This window comes from Camelus dromedarius, chromosome 36 (assembly GCF_036321535.1).
Source record: "Camelus dromedarius isolate mCamDro1 chromosome 36, mCamDro1.pat, whole genome shotgun sequence".
Taxonomy (NCBI): Eukaryota; Metazoa; Chordata; class Mammalia; order Artiodactyla; family Camelidae; genus Camelus; species Camelus dromedarius.
This window is the reverse complement of record NC_087471.1, coordinates 10,042,018-10,061,220: the sequence shown is the minus strand read 5'-3', so window position 1 is coordinate 10,061,220 and position 19,203 is coordinate 10,042,018. Positions and strand designations below refer to the sequence as shown.

Here is a 19,203-nt window from a genome sequence, read left to right as displayed (position 1 = left end):
AAGAACCAGGTGAGGCTATCCACTCTGCGCTACCTGCCTATTCAGCATCATGCTGGAGGTGCTAGTCAGTGAGATAAGGTAAGAAAAGGAAATAGAATGCATTTAGCCTGCCAAGGAAGAAATCAAACTATCGTTATTCACAAAAGACAGTTTGGGCCACACGGAAAACACGAAGGAATGGGCAAAAAAGTTACTAGAACTAATAAATGCATTTAACACGCCTCAGGATACAAGGTCAATATATAAAAACCAACTTAGTTTTTATGTACTAAAAATGAGCAGTTGGAAATGAAAAAAAAATTTTAAGGTATCATTTACAACAGCATCAATCAAATTGAAATGATTAGGAAAAAGTACACACAAGATCTGTCTTCTCATTTTCTTAATTCCTTTTGAAGAACACTTCTTTTATTTTTATGAAGTCTAATTTAGCCTTTTTTTTTAAGGTTTGTGGGTTTTGTGTCCTATCTAAGAATTATTTGTGTCCTATCCAAGAATTATTTGCATAAGAATTATTTGTGTAAGATTTTCTCCAATGTTTTCATTGAGAAATTTGATGATTTTATGTTTTACATTTAGGTTGACAATCTATTTTGAGCTCCTTTTGTATAGGGTAGTTCTGAAGTAAGCGAACACTCATAAACTTAAGTGGCACCAATACAGGAAACAGAAATGGCCAAAACTCAGAAGGTACACACACAGCTAAACCCATCTTTCTGCTGACTTCCCTCGGTTGGGGCAAAGAGCTGTGATTTACGTAGTAACGCAGGTTGATGAATATGGTAAGGCTTTTCCTGGTTTTCCTGTTGTATACAGTTAGACGAATAAAGAATTGAAGGAATACATTAGTCGCCAGCCATAGCCACACAGACTCAGGATTCCACCCCTGTCTTTGCTACATCACTTTGAAGCCCTAGCAGGTTGTTAGGGCTGATGTCACAATTTGAGTGTCTGCATAAGAGAGCCCGCTTCCGCCGCCACGAGAGAAGGCTATGAGCAAAATGATACAAATGCAAAAGTACTTACAGCATTCCGTTTATTCGGTTCCACCTCCAATGCAGCCCATACCACACAGTGATTAATAACAAATAATTTGCACATCTTTTGATCGTGAATATCTATCTATACATGCCTTGAAGTCCATTAGCATTTCCTGTGATTGATAACAATAAATTCTGTGACTAGAAACTGATACACACTTAGCACAGTCAAGATGTCACGCTCCTGTAAATGTATGATTCATTCAACCAAAGCTTGGGTTATCACTTGGCAGGTGTGTGGAAGAGTATTCCCGCATGGGGAGGAGGGTGGAGTGAGTGAGCTTGAGGCCCCTCAAGTCTTTGAAAATAGACGCGTGTCTGAATCCCGGCTGAACCACTTCCCAGCTATGTGACACCAGCCAAGTTGCTTCACTTCTCTGCGTGTCACTTTCCTAATTGTAAAATGAGCTAAAAGCACCTTATCCTACAAGTTTTTTTTTTTTCCTCTAGGTTTAAATGGCACTGTTTAAATATTCAAGCAATGCTAGTTTTCTCCTCGGTACTTCCCAACAATCACATTCACCCTCTAGAATTCTCTTAAAAGTGATTTTTCTGCCAAGCTGCAATGTTCCACTTGGGAGTGGACAGAGATGCCTGAGACCTTCCTAGTGACATCTGAGCTGGCTTTGGGGGATATCATGACGTGGTTGGACCAGAGTAACAGAGAAATCCATGTATGTTGATTTATTTGCCAGACTGAGAATTCCACACATAAAATTACACAAATATTCAGAACCAAGAGTATTAATAATAATTAAAGTAATAACAACAGTAGCGATACATACGTCCCTGACACTGTGTTGAGCATTTTACATGTATTAACACCCTTGATCCTCACAACAACTCTGTGAAGTAGGTGCTTTTATTATCCCCATTTTACAGATAAGGAAAACTAAGGCACAAAGGGCATAAGGGTCTTGCCCAAGGTCACAAAGATGAGATTCAAACCCACAGGTGGGTTCCAGACTCCCTACTGCCTCCTACAGATCCGAAAAGAAATTTATGTGCAGTCAAACTGTAATAATTCTACCTAATAAAACCGAAAGAGGAAAAAACGGAAAAAGAAAAGAAACTCTCTTGCTGTCAAGAAGCAGCGTTACCAAGTCCAAACAGCGCTTTTCCATTCCTGGCCACTCACGTGCCTGTTCTATATGCCTATTTTCTTAAACAACATCGGGAGACAGAGGGAACTCTTCCAGGGCACTGGCAATATTCTTTTCCTTCGGGGATGGGGTATCCGTAATTATTCATTAAATGTCACGGACTCTTCTGTTCGTATATCTCACAATAAGAGAAGGCAGACCAGCATCCACACAGGGTCCCAACTATGTAGGCTTTTGACTTTGCAAAGGCTCCACGACACACACCCAGGACAGAAGACGAAGGCTGGGGAGCAGACAAGTGAAAGGTGCCGCACGCGCCTCCCCGCCCCGCGTGCTCGGAATTTGCATGCGAGAGCACCAGCTCCGCTAATCTCCTGGCTTCGGGATTGTTACTATCGTGCCGCGCACACATGCATATTCATCCAGATTTAAGGGGAAGAAATAAGCCTTCTTCATGGCACTGCTGATAAACAACTCCCCCAAAATCTTCCTCACTATACTCAAATGAAACACATTTTTGAAGCCTTGTCATACTTAAAAGTGATTTGCCTGTAAGTCTTTTATATGTTAATAACATTGTATGTTGAATATTTCATTCCCTAGATTGTTAGTTGATTGATTTCCACGTGATGTTCAGCACAATGGACACGGATGCAGCAATACCGGGTGCCATGGACCCCGATCTCCGTGTTAAAGCTCGAGTTGCTGGCATCCAAACACGCTGAACAGCTGCCCCGGCTGTGTTTGTCACGTCTGCTTATTTCCAGACAAAACATTTTAATTCTTTGTGTGGGAGAGGGGGGCTTAAGGGCAAAGGCGATGCTGAAAGAGGATGGAGGGGAGAGAAAGAGAAGGGGAAGAATGGAAAAAGCAGGATAACCCGCTCTTCTGCAGACTAACATCTCTGTGTTACCCTGTCCCGTCTGCATAGGTTAGGTGTATGCAGCCAGGGCTTCGCAACCCTAGGAGCACACTGGTTGGATCCAGGTCCTTCTTGCAGAGGACTTGATTTCATAAGGGGGCAGAGAGACTGGGAGCAACATGGACACCAGTCCCAGGTGGCCCTAATGTACATCCAGGGCTCAATCTGGGAGTAGGTCCCTGGGCTCTGCAAGTGTCTGGGATGCAGGTCGGGGGCTGCTCACAGACTCCAGGAAATGGGCTGAACCTATCCTGTAGTGAGGGCTCGACTGAGACCTCTGAGGCTCCAAAGGGGTCATCAAATGAGTGACTAACCAGGGGAAACAAAAGATTCCAGAAGATACAACACAGAACAGTGAATGCAAAGTTGAAGAATGAGGCCAGGTCACTTGTCAGGTAACTCCCCAACACCCAAACCCACGTTCACGCAAACACATTCCACCCCCTCCCCCCACTGCATGCATGCACACAACCACTATGCTAATATGCATCTCCTGCACATTTTCACCTTTGACAGATAACTTCATTAATTAATAACATCTCGAGCTCATTCTCCCCTGCAGCTTAGGTAGCCAGACCCTCCAAAATGTCTAGAAAAGTCTTTGGCCGCCACCACCAGCCTACTCTTCATCCCCCCCCAAATCCCCCCACACACACACCCCAGTTCTTGGCCTTGGCTCTTCGGAGTGCAGACAGGATCACCTCTGCTTCCTCCGATTTCACCAGGATTGCTCGTTTCCTGAGGGTCTATCCTGTACCACCTTCCTGTGCCCTAGCAACGCACACAGAGCTTTATGGGTACAAACTCCAGAATCACCGCACAGCTTCAAATCCCAATAGCCCACGGGCCAGTCCTGGAATCTCAGGCAAGTCACCAAGCCGAGCCTCTTCATCTGTAAAACGGAGATGATGATGGTACCTATTCCCTGAGTTGTTTGGGGAGTTAGATAATTTAATACATTTGAAAAAAAAAACTTAGAATGGTGTCTGGCACATAGTAAGCATTCAGTAAATGTTAGCAATTATTTAATCCTCCCTGCAGTCCCACGAGGGGCTCCTCATGCCTCCAATTTACAGATGAGGAAACAGCTTCAGGTCCCAGCGACAGCGCCCCCACTTAGACTCTCCGACTTAGCAGACCACGTGTCCTGACTGGGGTTAGAAAGTGGACTCACCTGCACAAACCGAAAGAGCTTTGTGAGGTGCCATCAGGAAACCAAAGCCACTTGTCCACAAACTGCCCCTTATTTCCTGGCAAATAATCCAGGTGTGAACTCGCTGCTGCCCCCAACCTCCAACCCAGTTTGGCCCCTGGCCTGTCTTCAGGCTGGGTTTGCCAGGAAACTGTTTGAAATCCACAGCCTAATTCTTGCCTGAATGCAGTTCAAAGGTTCTACTCTTGTGTGAGCTTGAGTTCTTAACTGGAAACCTACTTTAAAAACAGAAATGAGTGCTTAAGCCAGAGCAAGTGGGTATATTATTGGAAAGCTGGTCACAGTGGTCCTCCTTCCTGCCTCCGGTCCCGATGGGCCATCTCCTGCCACACGGGCATCCGGTGTCCATCCCGGGAGGTCAAGGCCCCCACTGAGGTTCTTACCCAGGCCCACCTTCCCCCTTGATGATGTCTCTGGCTCCCACGTTACCCATCCTGCGTCTTGCTCTTACTAAACAGATGGTCCCTTGATCTCAGAGAACGCTAGGATGCAACAGAATTCTGTTTCTACCAGGCCTGATCTGATTTCACACTTAGTCCTCCAACTTCCAGGTACGTACTGGAGTTACCTGATTTCCTCATGTGGTGCTGAAACAGGAATCTGTCTCCACAGCTCCGTGAGGCACTGGTGCCCCGCCCCCAGGATAAAGGGCAGAATAGCCAGCTACGGTTCCATGATCATCAGCCTCACGGCATTTTAAGCGGGACAAGCCTTTGCAGGTTCCCACATCTGGCCCCACTTCCCTCTCCCAGCCGCCCTGTAAAGTGGGTAATGTTGTACTCAAGGGAAAACTGCAATTCCAGTGGAGGGGCTAACAGCTAAAAATCCACTCTAGCTTCCCTGCACATCAGTCTCCCGGTTCCAAGGCGTCGCGATGCTCCGTGAACTCCCACCACACACGCCTCGGTCGCAGTTAAGAGAGCGAGAGCTCCAGACACAGTGCCTGCTTTGAATCCTGGTTCCCTACCTGTGTGACCTTGGGCAATGCACCACACCTCTCTGAGCCTCCGGTCCCCCACCTGCAAACAGGAATGATGCCAGTACCTGCCTACAGAGGGCTGTGAGAGTTAACGAGATGGTGTATATAAAGCACCTAACACGATGCCTGAAGCGTAGAAATCAGCCGGTAACCATAAGCCATTCTTGCTGCCTTTCCTTTACAGGTGCACCTGTGTACACTGGTGCTCGCACACAGTCAGGCTCTCTGGAGATCTTCCTGCCCCTTGTGCTACTGCCATTTACAAGTGGCCTTGACCGCGGAGGCTACCGAATTCTGCATTCCTTCTTTTCGGTTCTTCAGAAGCCCCTGTACCCCCTAGGCCCCCACCACACCCCACCTCCAGGCCATTGCCTTCCATCTCCCTCCATTCTCCAAGTTCTCTGGGGAAAGATGGGCCGGGCCTCACCATGGAAATAACAGGAGCGCCCTGCAGCCAGGGAGATGGCAGCGGTGCCAAGAGAGCGGCTCTTCCTGGAGTGATGGGGGCCTCGGGGTCGGGAAGAGCTTACTCTCACCCTAGAACACACCTTGTGTTCTGAACCCACAAGGGAGACGGATGCTGCCAGGTCCAGGCCTGGGGGGTACAAAGTGAAACTGATCTCTCAGCCTGTCTTGTCTTGCTCTCCCTTCTTTAGGCTCCAGGTTTCCCCTCCAGATGCCCCCTGGCCACAGCTGGACCAAGCCTGCAATAATCCTCCTCTCCTTCCGGCAGCTGCCAGCCCTCCCGCCAGCACACCCCCAGCCCAGCAGGGCGCCTCCCAGCAGAACCCAGGCCCTCACAGAAAGCAAATACCTACGCGTTAAAGAAGAAGCAACACTGGCACCCATGGGTGTAAAGTACCCGTAATGACAGCAGGACGCACTCAAGGTCACACACCGCACCCCAAAGCTTCAGCTCTGCAGGCACGTTTCCAAAAACAGAGTATGACTGAGAGCTTTGGCTCAGAGCTCTAGGACGCATTCAGACCCTGTTCCAGGGCAGGCAGACCACTGCCCTGTCTGGAGGCCGGCGGGCTCTGCGCAGGTGCGCTCGGCACGCTCTCCTATTTGATCCTCACAACCCTCCCGTGGCAAGCGGGTAACTCGGCATGAGTGGTGTGTCCCCATTTTCCAGATGCAGAGCCTCAGGCTTAGGGAGATCGGGTGACTTTCTGGGAGCCTGGGTCCTGCCAGACAGGCAAAGAGAGAGTCCAGCTCCCTCGCTTCCCAAGACCCAGGAGTCCGTGCCTGGTGTCAGCTGCGCCCCCAGAGTCAGAGCCCAGGCCCCCCCCCCCACCGTGCTCTTCTCAGTAGGACATCACGCTCTTCATTCACCTTTTCTTTACCGAGAAGCATTTTCAGGATCAGCAGTTAGTTGCTATCAGGTCAGAGGAAGCTCGCCCGCGGAGACTAAAGTCTGTCCCAAAATTGTTTCCTTAAAAGAATGACTTTTTTTTTTTCTCTTCTTCAAACAAACCAGTTTAAAGCTGCCTAAAACCTGCCCTACTTAGAGCTTCCGCAGAAGGTTCGGCTTTGTGTGCGGTACATCACGTTCAGCATCACTCGGGGACTCATCACCCCAAGTAGCTAATGAAGATGATCCGTCAGGGCTGCGGCCGCTCCCGCCCGAGGAAACAGCGCAAACAGCCGGAGCGGGAAGGAGCCACCAGGAATTAAATGGGGAAACAGATGATATTTAATTATATAAATATTCTCAGCGATGCTCTGAGGAATGGGATTATTGGCTGGCTGGGCAGCCCCTCACTGAACCGGGCGGAAAAGAAAATTTATCCCACAGAATTAGTGTTTTCATTAGAATTCATACAGCCTGTTTCAGAGAGTAGGTGTCTGGGAGCTTGGTGATATTTCGCGTTCAGAGTCGGATGCGGTGATACGGTGGCGTTAAAAAGAGAAGGGAGGCTCCTGTCTCACTCACTGGATATTTACATTTTATGAGTGTTATTATTTGACATAATTGCATACAAAGAATTAGCAATGTTAATTAATGCTGCACTAATGTAGTCGTAATCGCTTCCATTTATTCGGGAACGTAAGTGAATTTATAAATTTATTTATTTGGAATTCAAGTGACTTCTGGCAGTCCCATTTTAAAAACCTGAAATCTGTTTGCCCATCCTCTCTAACCAGGCTGAGGAAAAAGGGAGTCTTGAGTTTTAGCTAAAAAGGACCTTCTCCGGCTGAATTCACGAAATGGAAAAATAAAACCACTGTAAGAATGAGCCACTGAGTCACCCCAACTATATTTTCAGTCACTTACTGGGTTTGTTTGATATTATTTTTATCCCTCTTCTTCCATAATGAAGGTGAATTAAGTGGCCCAAAGGGAATTTCAAATAAACTTCTTCACACATTTTCAACTGACAAAGTGCAAAGAATAAAAAGAAAAGCATTTGATTTCAACCCCCTGCTCAGCATTCGAGAGACTAGTGTTTCTAAAAGGTTTTAAAAGATTTCAAGTTATAAAGGTGTTTTCCTGGGGAAAACCAAGGGAAACTTTATAAGCATTTCCTGCTAAATTTAACAGTGAAATGGCCATTAAGAATTAATATCCCCAAATTAGGAATATATCTCTTAAAAAAAAATAATAATCAAAGTATTTAGAGGCAGTTTTCGACTAGTGTACCTCTTTGTGAAATATGGTCTAGTCATCATTTAAATCTAAACAGCATGTTAACAAGATTTCTTTCTGAAAGGAAGATTTCAAAAGACGATGCCAACCAAAATCTGCCTTACAAGAGGCAACCTCTCTCCCTTCTCCCCACCACACACACACAAACCTACTTTATCTTTGATAAAGATGCCATCCTGTGACAAATTTCAGTAAACTGAAAGAAATGAGGTTCTTTCCCTTTAGTCTGTACTGAGTGAGGCTAGCACTTCTGTGTGTGCTTTTTAGGAGGGGAAAAATGGCAGGGCCCGTCCTCACACAGCCCAGGACAGAGGGTTCGGCGTCCCTTCCCCAATTCTGGCATCTGGGTCCTGGAAAGGATGGAGATCACCGAATCCAGCCTGACCCCGGCCAGCCTGAAGCTGTCTCTGACCTGGTGATGCAGAAGGAGGGAAAGGACTGAAGAGCTGGCCCTGGCTTCTTTTTGACACCCCTTTGCTTTCAGGAGCCTGCAGGGGCGGGGGCGTGCGGCTCCGATGTTTCCGTCTCCAGCTCCAACCCTCCCTTGAGCACCTCATTCCTGCACGGGGCTGACAGTCCTCACAGCTGGCTCAGCGGCCTCACCTAGACCTCCGGCGGACATCGAAAGCTGACCTCCACCCAAACCTACACCCCCGTAGTCATCTTCATTCATGAAAACCACCACTCTCCTTCCCTCGGCTCAGGGGACCAACCAAAGGTCGTCCTTGACTTCTCCCTTGGACTCAGCCCCACAACCAACCTGTCAAAAAGTCCCACTGGCTCTACCTTGCCAATAAATCTAGGATCCAACCAGCACTCACCAGGCAGCCCCAGCCACCATCATCCCTCACCAGGATGACTGCCCTAAGCCCCCAGCTGGTCACCCCAATGCCACCTCTGCCATCTCCGTCTCAGGAAATTCTCAGTACAAGGGCCAGGGCGATGCTTTTAAGACATTAAGTCATAACGTGTCACTCTTCTGATTAAACCGTCCGGGAAGTTCCTGTCTCAGAGGAGAAGACAAAGTCCATGCAATGGCCTACGACAGCCCACGTAATTCGGGACCGGCTCCCACCCCCACCCGACGCCTCGTACCTCCTTTCTGAACTCATCTCCTACTAACTCCTCCTACTAACTCCATCTCCCTCCCTCTGCTCCAGCCATGCTGGCCTCCTGGCTGTTCCCTGAACGTACTGGGCACCTGCTTATGTCATGCACCCCTCTAACCCACCTTCTACAACGCAGTAAGCGCGAGCATTCTAATTTCCGTGTCGGATAATGCCGCGCCACCACTTAAACCCTCCAAGGGACCATCAGGGAAACGCAAATCAAAACTACAATGAGGTACCCACTTCACACCCACTAGATGGCTTTACTTTAAAAAAAAAAAAAAGTAATAAAAAATGTTGTTGGTGAAGATGTGGACAAATTGGACCCCTCTGCGGATGGAACACACTGCTGGTGGGATTGTAAAGTGGTGCAGGGAAATGGTCTGGCAATTTCTCAAAATGCTAAATAAACACAGAGTTACCACCTGACCCAGCAATTTCATTCCTGGCTACTTACCCAAGAGAAATTAAAACCACTTTAAGACACAAAACCTTGTACACAGATGACTGCAACAGCATGACTCCTAATAGAGAAAAAGTAGAAACAACCCAAACATCCATCAACGGATGGATAGATAAATAAAGCATAGTATATCCATACAAAGGAATATTATTCAGCAATAAAAAAGGGATGGAGTACTGATATTCGCTACAACATGGACAAGCCCTGAAAATGTATACTAAGTGAATGAAGCCAATAGACCACATATTCAATGACTTCATTGACACAAAATGTCCACCACAAACAAATTGACAGCAACAGAAAGTAGACTGGGGTTTGCTTCGGGCTGGGAGAGATTTGAGAGGAAATGAGGAGCGATGTTAACAGGTACAGGGTTTCTTTTGGGGGTGATGAAAACGTTCTAAAATTGACTATGGTGCTGGTTGCACAACTGTGTGACGACACTAAAAACCACCGCATTGTGCACTGTAAATAGGGGAACTGTATGGTATATGAATTACATCTCAATAATGCTGTTATTAAAAAGGAGGGAGGGAGAGGGAGAGACAGACTTATCAAGAAATTACAATGTAAGACCCTTCTTTAGATCCTGATGTGAACAAAGTATAAATGAGGGAAATTTGACACCGATGCTAATATTTGACGTTATTAAAGAATTACTATTAAATTTTTGAAGTGAAAAAGAAAAAAAACACCATGCAAGGACTTTTACTTCCCTTATAACTCAGTTGGAACTGCATGGGATTGCTTACAGATCCCTAATAACACCCCCTGCCTCTCTGCAGCCATCCCCACCACTAGACTCCCAAGCCCTCCTGATCATCCCTGCCCCCAACCTTATTTCTGCCACAGTAATCATTTTAAAATTTCTTTGAAAAGTGTCATGCTATCTTAATTCCTTGAACCAACCAAGATACCAACTAGACCAAAGATGATGATATTCAAGAAAACCAAGGCCTGTGGGTCACACTATTAGCAATGGAAGTGGAATCCCAGTACAGTTCCACTGCCACCATCTGCTGACTTAACCTCAAATATCATACATTCAGAGAAGTATTAACTTGATCTTTACTACCATGAATTTCCCCAAGTAATGAATGTCATCACTTGGGACATCATTTGAAGTCATTTATTTTCAAGGATAGACAACATGACGTTGTATGATGAATAGGTAAAAACTCAGTCAAGACAGAGTTGAGTTTAAACCTCAGCTCCACAACTTATTCACCATGTGACCTTCTGAAACACACTGAACACCCTGAGCCTGTTTCCTCATGATAATATGGAGATCATGAAGAACGGAGACAATTTAAGTAAAAAACAGGGCATTCTCAAGCACACAGTAGTCACTCAATAAATGGTAGACTGCCCTATGACCAATTCCTTTGTTACTTTACTTACCACAATTCATCGGGGGAAATGTAAAAATCCATTTTGAACCAATATATAAAGAATCTTCTAATTTATAAGGAACTAGGTTGGTTGATAGAGACCTCAAGGAAAGTCGAGTACAACTAACTGCAGTACTGGAAAATCCCACCCCGTTACCACTGTTCCACAGAAAGGCAACAGCATTCACAGTTTCCATGCTGGGGGTAGTGGAGAAAGAATATACTTGTCTTATAGGAAATTACGTCTCAGAGACTCCCCTACCACCTTATCCTCATGCTCCTATATGCAGAAATACATGTAACTCATGGGGTATCCTTTCCACTTATTTCTAATTAATTTACTTTTTATTCTGAAAAATGCCAAACCTACAGAAACGTTTAAACAAAAGAACACTGGGGGAAGGGTACAGCTCAAGTGGTAGAGCGCATGCTCAGCACCCGGGAGGTCCCAGGTTCAATCCCCAGAACCTCCTCCAAGCGGAAATCAATGAAGAAACCTAATTACCTCCCCCTCAGAGAAAGAAAAAAAAAGAACAATAGTACACTAAATACTCATATGCTCCTCACCCAGATTCATCACTTTAACATCTTAGCAAACCCTCTCTCCATCCCCAACCTCCCTTGACCCCATCCTGTATCTTTGTCTCTCTCTCTCTGTCTCTCTCCAATATGAATATATACACATGCTTCCCTTTTGTTAAAATATCCAAAACTGGGCTTAACACATCATGAAATTTCACCCTAACTTTTTTTTGTGGGGGGAGGTAATTAGGTTTATTTATTTATTTTTTAATGGAGGTGCTGGGGGTTGAACCCAGGACCCTGTGCATGCAAAGCATGCACTGAACCACTGAGCTGTACCCTCCCCCCAATTTCATCCTACGTACTTCAACGGGCATCCTTCAAGAACAAGGACCTTCTCCCATCTAACCACACCTTTCAAAAAGTGAACATTAATTAACTCAGTATCATCACCCAATATAAAGTTCATACTCAAATTTCCCCAAATGTCTCCAAAATGTCCTTCATAGCTACTTGGCTTATTTTGATCCAGAATCCAACCAATTTCATTCATTGCATTGGCTGTCATTTCTCCTCAGTCTCCCTAACCTAACACAGCTCCTGCACTCCCCTCTGTCCTTCATGGCATTAAAGGGGTCCAGGCCGACCCTGCAGAAGTTGTGTACCCTCTGCTCCATCCCATCAGGGCTCCCGCTATTAGTGATGCCAAGCTTGCCCATTTGGTTAAGGTCCTGACAATCCATCTCTCCACTTCAAAGGCACATTGTCTCCTGAAGTCAGCTGAGAACATGAGAACATTCTATTCTTCAACAACAACCACTTTTCTCCCCACCGTTTTAGCATCCATCCTGAGTCAGTGATGACGCTGGTGTTAACAAAATGATGATTTTTTTAAATTCTATAATTCCTTCTATCACTGCTAGCTCATGTTTTTTAAAAAAAAAAAATCTATGATCATCAAAATTCTTTTTGATACTGGGTGCTCCTGAGTTTGGCTACTGACAGTCCCTTTCAGCTAGTCCCTCGACGTGACCGCTCCAGTCTTCCAGCACTGCCTTGCTTCGGACACAAATACCTCAGGCTTGCAGTATCTCCAGTGGCTTCTTTTAGTGGAACATGGAATTTAGACACCAAGATCTGGACATCAGAGATGCTTATTACTACTAGCATGACATGGCTTCTAGGCTCTCTCAGTTACATCCACGCGGTGTGTGTGTGTGTGTGTTTGTGCGCGCGCACGCGTGTATGCATAACGTGAGTTCATTCTGATATCTTCGACTCAAATCCAATACCATGAGACACTTCCTTTCATTCTCCCTTTTCCATATTTGTGTCCCTGCTCATCTGCAGCAAAAATTCTAATTTCCAACACATCATTACATTTCTTCATTTGCTCTCTCCTAAATAGACACATAATAGTTTCAGACCTTTGTCACCAATATCCCTACCAACAGAAATCTTTTTGTCTCCAAACTACATCCAGTGTGGGTATAATCCTTTAGGACTCTTTAGCAAGCTTAGAATAAAAAGATATTTTTAATGATTCCGCTCATCATAAAATTAGCTTGTTTGCTCAAAATGTGAATTTAAGATAATGTCAATTCATATAGACATATAAGAATCAAAATCTATGAAAATTAGCTTCCACATTACATTTTACAGTACCTGTGATATTTAAATAGTAATGTTAAGCTTTTGTGAGACAACATTACAGAGCTTTCAAAATGATGGTTCTCATTTCCACCGAAACAATAAATCTCTATTTCCAAGGAAGAAAAATTAAAATCTTTTTCAATACAGAAGTAATTTTCTTAAGATGACCTTCCAACAATTAATAAGTCTGACCCATGCTTTAACATTCTCTCATGAGAAATAAGTGAAATTGTTCTATTTAAAATGGAAATGTATTGTTCCTATAAAACACAAGTATGGCCTTGAGGTTTCCATCTGCCTGAAGCAGATTTTGGTAGCGTCTTGGTAACTAGTGCTTTTAACTGGGTGGGCACATCGCCTGTGACCTTGGTAAGACAGCTATTTCCCTGCAAGGTTGGAAAGCAGTGTCCCCTCCCAGGCAGACTTAATTAGTGACTAGGTTTTGACCACTTCTCATTTCTCTCAAGATTAACCCCCCTTCGGTCCACTTTCAACAAATAAAACCTAAAATATATGGAGGATCCCAGACTATTACTTCCTCTCCTCCACGGCTATCTCTGAAAGTACAGATGTCTTAGCCCAAAAGTGCAGTAGTTTTGATGTCAGCTTTGACTACAAGCACTGATTACCCACATGAAAATGGTCAAAACACCATTGCTGTGACATTATTTTTAATTAGTAATATCAACAAGAAGCATGCTAAACCCTTGACCCTAAATAAAATGAATTTTAGACTGAAATGGAGAAGACAAGATTCAAAACCCAAGTTCATGTCCTTTCTCAAGTTTTTCCACAATCTGTTTCACTTGCTTCTTCCAGAAGCATATTTAGCAGCACAACAGCACATTCTTCATGACAGAAAAGCAGCCAGCGCACTTAACAGTGTTTCTCTGACAGTGGGCAATAGCCTCCCAGGAGCTGTGGGCTGTTGTCACTTTGGGAAGTGACCAACATCAAAACCTTAACTTTCAACTAAAAAAAAAAAGTCATAACTGCATGTCTACTCCAACTGTTGCTCTTATGCCTAGAAGGCAGAAAAAGAAGCAAGACACTGGTGTGAGCGTCTCCCAGGGGTAAGAACTGATCGGGTAAATGAAGAGGGGAAGGGCAGGATAAAAGTTGTTAAGAAGAAAGTGAATGCAGAAGACGTGGTGAAAAGGACGATTTCACTGGAAGGAAGACCTGTTGTCCTCTTTCCTCACCTCATGGCTCAACTGGTGTTTCCATTTCAGACAACAGCCTGGCCACCCAACTTCTCAGGTTTCTGCTTTCCCTGGTCCTGAATAAAGTGTTCCACTCATTTTTAAAATTGTGGTAAAACACACACACCATAAGATGCGCCATCGCAACCATTTTTAATTGTGCGGTGCAGTGGCGTGAAGTGCATTCACAGAGTTGTGCAACCACCACTAGCATCCATCTCCAGGACTTTCTCATCTTTACAAACTGAAACTCTGTACCCAGTGAACAATCACTCCCCATTCCTCCCTCCTCCCAGCACCTGGCAACCACCATTCTACCCTCTGTCTCTATGAATCTGCCTCCTCTAGGTACCTCATAAAAAAGTAGAATCATTCAGTATTTATCCTTTTGTGACTGGCTTATTTCACTTTGCATAACATCCTCGAGGTCTGTCCATGTTTTAGCATACATCAAAATGTCATTCCTGAATAATATCCCATTGTATGTACAGATCACATTTCGTTTATCCATTCATCTGTCAATGGACACCTGGGCCTTTCCACCTTTTGGCTGTGGTGAATAATGCTGCTGTGAACATGAGTGATCATACGTCTCCACTCATTTTTAACAACCTCCTTTAGAATGTACAGACAGCATTACCTCTTTACTAATTTTTCTAAAGATACTTCTGTACTCGGCAGGAGATCCATAGAATCTGAAAAACTGGAGAGAAATACTCGTTTTGATGATTTCTCCAATCCACTCAAATACCTAGTCACTGATTCAGCCCACATTTCTAAACATCCAGCCTGAAATAAATTCCCCCCAGGATTCTTTACAGCCTTATGATTCAAATCCAGTGACTCACCTTCCTGTCAAGAAGATGTGGAATTGGGCAAAAAGAAATTGACACACACTAGTTTTGGTCTTAAAAATACTTCTTTATCACACCTCCCTTCTGAGTCATAAAAACAAACTCCTTCTCTAATGGATTTTATATTTGATATATTTACACTTTTATGACTCAGTCCAGTTTTACTTCATTTATTTATATACACATATGTATGCATGTGCATCTTTATGCATGTGTATGTCTGTGTGTATGTGTATATATATATACATAGGACATTTTATACACACACATACATACATTTATTTACACAGAGAGTTCTATCCATCTCTCCCCTTCAAGCTGAAGTCCAATTTGCTGAATTTCCAAAGAGACTTTCCACTTCAATACACACAAAAATAGGCTCACAACTTAACTGCACATAATAAAATTGCCAGTGCGTCTAAGTGAGCCACGTTTCAGAGTGGAAGCATGTACTTAGAATAAAATAAAGAACTACTTTAGAAGTACCCCCAGTTCTCTTTTGAATAAAATACGGGCTCACAATAAATTGGTCATTAGAAGCCAAGGCAGTAAGGGTCAAGTGATGGGACTCGGATGCTGTGCTGTCGTGTGACATACCTGAAGTCAGATAAAAAAGGACAGGTAAACTTTTAAACGACCTCACCCGACTTCAGGGTTGCAGCACAGCCTTCCCATCGAGGGGCACACGCAGAATGAGAAATACGATCGATGTATTCATCTGCCCTGTTGAACTTACCCATCACGGCTTTTCTCCAATGACTATAAGATCCAGCCAAACGTGGTCCTGACCCAGCCCCTCCTTCCGCTAGAATGCTCTCCACCCCCAACCTCTTCCATTGGTCTAAATCCCTTCCCTCCACTAAGCCCCTTCTGTGAGGCCCGTCCTGACACCCCCAGGAACAGGCACTCCCTCCTCTAACCCTCACGAAGGTTGTGTGGTGAATTTCCGCCATGTCTTGTCCCCCCGCCCCGCCCTACAAAACGAAGAGATCACAGCCTGCGCTACCCACTCCACGGGTTCACAGGGCAGCCGACAGGATGCTCTAAGAGACACACGCCGGGCAGTGCTGTGCAGGGAAGACAGGATGCAGGAGCTGAAACCAAAGGAGTTGTTTTCAAACCCTGTGAGCTTTTCATGCAATGGCTTCAGAACAGAGGCAAGAACAGGCCGGCTTTTTTGATGGAAGTCAAATTACCAAGCCAGACACAAAAACAAACTCACAGATATCTGTCAGTAAAATGAGGCCATAATTGCTATGTGAGGTTGCTTTTTTTTTGGTTGTTTGCTTCTGGAGATTTGAGGTCATATATTAACACATTAATTGAAATTTTGGTCATAATTAACATGTATTAAGCTGTTGATTACATGGCTGCATTTTGAAATTTTTAATTGGTTTGTTTCGATTGATAAAAGGTAATTTGGGGATGATGCTTAGAATTCTGTATTTAATTATCATTGAATAGATAATTAATATAGTGGCGCAATAGTAAACAATGACTACGGTAATTATCATTTAAGTGCACATACTTGTACAAATACGACAGACTGATTTCCTCTCTGAAGTTGCTTTGGTCTTCGCTCTGAGCTGGTCGCGCTGTTTCACTTCCTTCACAGACGCAATTAACAGCATCTCTGTGTCATCCACTTGCGGGGATCCGAAAAGAGCGTGAGAAGCCGGAAAGACCAAGGCTACCTTAAACAGCACGCAGGGCTCCCTCCTTCCCTCTTTGCAAATGACTCACTCACTCGGAGAGCTTTCCTGCATTTCAGCTGGCTCGCAGCATTCCCCCAGTATCAAAGGGAACCTTTTCATTACAACTATTACAGCATCCTGTACCATTAGGTGTTCTTTCCCCAGCCCAGCAGAGTAATCATAATCCAGGAGTGGGAAAGCCTCCTAGAGCGGTTTAACTACACTGGGTAGAAAAACATAGCACTTACCAATGGGCTGAGTAAAACTGACAGATGAAGGTGGCAAAAACCTCTGTGTTTTGTTTTGTTTTTTTAAACCGCTCTCCTCACCAAAAAATTTAAAAAAAAAAATCCCCAACTTATAAGAAATGATCATGAATGTTATGGTCTCAGCTTTCAAGTCCTGCTTGTCTGTCCAACAACAAAACTGCTGTTACAGACTGAGGTCTCCTGCAAGATCCGGGCCCCTCACCTTCACCCGCTGGGTTCCAGAAATACCTGGTACACCCCAAGAACGTGATGGCCGGGGCTCCCCCAAGGTGTGAGCACTGAAGAGGTTGTTGCTATATCTCCTGAAGGGCAGCCACGTGCTGCCAGAGAACCTGCCCTGAGCTTGCCCTCTGGGACCCACTATGCCTTCGTTCCTCCCCTCTCTCAGTACAGGGTGGGGACTCAAAGGCAGCTGTGGTGGCAGAAAGGAGTGACTCTGTTAACAGGTGCCGACCAGCATTCAATCTAATCCTCCCCAGAGCCGAGGGAGGGTGGCCTGCCCTCTCCCTGGATGCAGCACCCCAGGCTGCACACAACACATGTTTTTAGGGACGCCCCAATCTGCGACTCACTGCTTCTACAACATAGAAATAAAAGAAATGAGCAAGCATGAGTAAATTCCTCGTTTAATAAACTTAAAGATTGGAGGGGAAGGGATTACAACTGGCCAGAACGAAAAGTAAACCACAGAAAAAGCCAGGCGTGGGCTGGTGGGCAGCAGAGGGAGGGGGTAGGGGAGAGTCCATAACTCTTGTCTTAATTTACATGAAAAAGAGTTAGATCTGGAGACCAATAATATCATCTGAAAATAAAGAAGAAAAAACTAAAATCTGGCTACTTGATATCATTCCATAACGCATTTTAGATTTAGGTTTTAGATCTAAAGTGTATTTTTTAGCATTTTCCAAACTTCTGTAAAAATGTGAAGTAGCTTATTCTCACAGTCATCTTGCATACATGAAAACCCAGTTTAATAGAGGGGCATTTTACCAGCCTTAAGTGATGTAAGCTACACAAATGTTGTTCAACTTGTACCTCAAGAGTTCTGTGAAGGAAGGAAGGTGTTGTGATCCCATTTTAGAGACGTGGAAAGTGAGGCTGCATGATCTGCCAGTAGCCACACACCCAGGATGTCTGACACCAACCCCAGCACCTCTCAAGAGTGCCACTTCCCGTGACACAGAGATATCGCAACCCTTGTGCTATAAACTGAATGTCCGTGTCCCCCACAATATTCCTCCGTCGAAGCCTTAGCCCCCAGTGCGCTGGTACTAGCTGGAAAGGCCTCTGGGGGTGATCAGATTTAGATGAGGTCATAAGGATGGGGCCCCCAGGATGGGATGAATGTCTTTACAAGAAGAAGAGACCAGGGCACCATGACAGGACACGGTGAGAAGGCACCATCTGCAAACCAGAAGGCCCTCACCAAGAACCAGACCAGCCAGCACCCTGATCTTGGACTTCCCAGCCTCCCAGTCTGCGTTATCCTGTTGTGTGGCCCAGGCCAGCTGAAGGAAGCCAAGTTAACGCGCTCTCAGGGACGGCTTCCTAAAGTTCAGTCCTTTCACTGCCACCGTCATGATCTCCACCAGCTGTAATATCATTTACGTCCTATCTTTCACACAAGCCTCTTGTGAGATAGACAAGCATTTATTTTCCAGAGAGAACTCCACGCCACCATCAGAAATAGAGAGCCAGTCTCACTGACCACAAACAGAAGGCAGCCACATCATACACACAACAAAAACCAACGTCATTAAAGTGTTAGCCTGCCCAACATTTCTGAGCCTCCCTCTCTCTTTGTAAAAAAGGGAAATTAGCAATTATTAGCGAGGTGTTGATGAGCGGCAAGACAGACAGGTACTGTCCATCAGGTGATGAATGATGATGATGATGATGGATGGAAAAACTTACTCCCGTTCCCAGTCCCTCCACAGTTATCTGCACCATCCCCTCTTTGGAACTGTGCGTTGTGGCTGGGCCCTGGGGACAACTGTTGGGGTCAGGAATCTCTTCCCAGCCCTCTGGCCCCTCAGGGAGTCAGAGGACAGCAAACTCCCAGGAGTCACAGTCCAGAGAATCAGGGCCCTGTTCATTTTATTCTCCTGCCTCTGAACGGAGAGGTGTCCCTAAACGGTG

At 45.1% G+C, this 19,203-nt stretch overlaps 1 protein-coding gene across 4 annotated transcripts in view; it reads right to left on the bottom strand.

Annotated features, from left to right (window-relative positions):
• Window positions 1-19,203, bottom strand: part of MSRA (methionine sulfoxide reductase A) — a 285,576-nt gene that overhangs the window by 193,905 nt on the left and 72,468 nt on the right. Inside the window, exon 1 of one of the 4 annotated variants that reach the window (XM_031442128.2) lies at window positions 16,630-16,764. The exons of the other annotated variants lie outside the window; for them this stretch is intronic. Coding sequence (XP_031297988.2) covers window positions 16,630-16,732 — 103 coding nt within the window. The 5' untranslated portion in view covers window positions 16,733-16,764. Of the gene's footprint in view, window positions 1-16,629; window positions 16,765-19,203 lie in introns of those variants that run through there. 4 annotated transcript variants of the gene reach the window in all.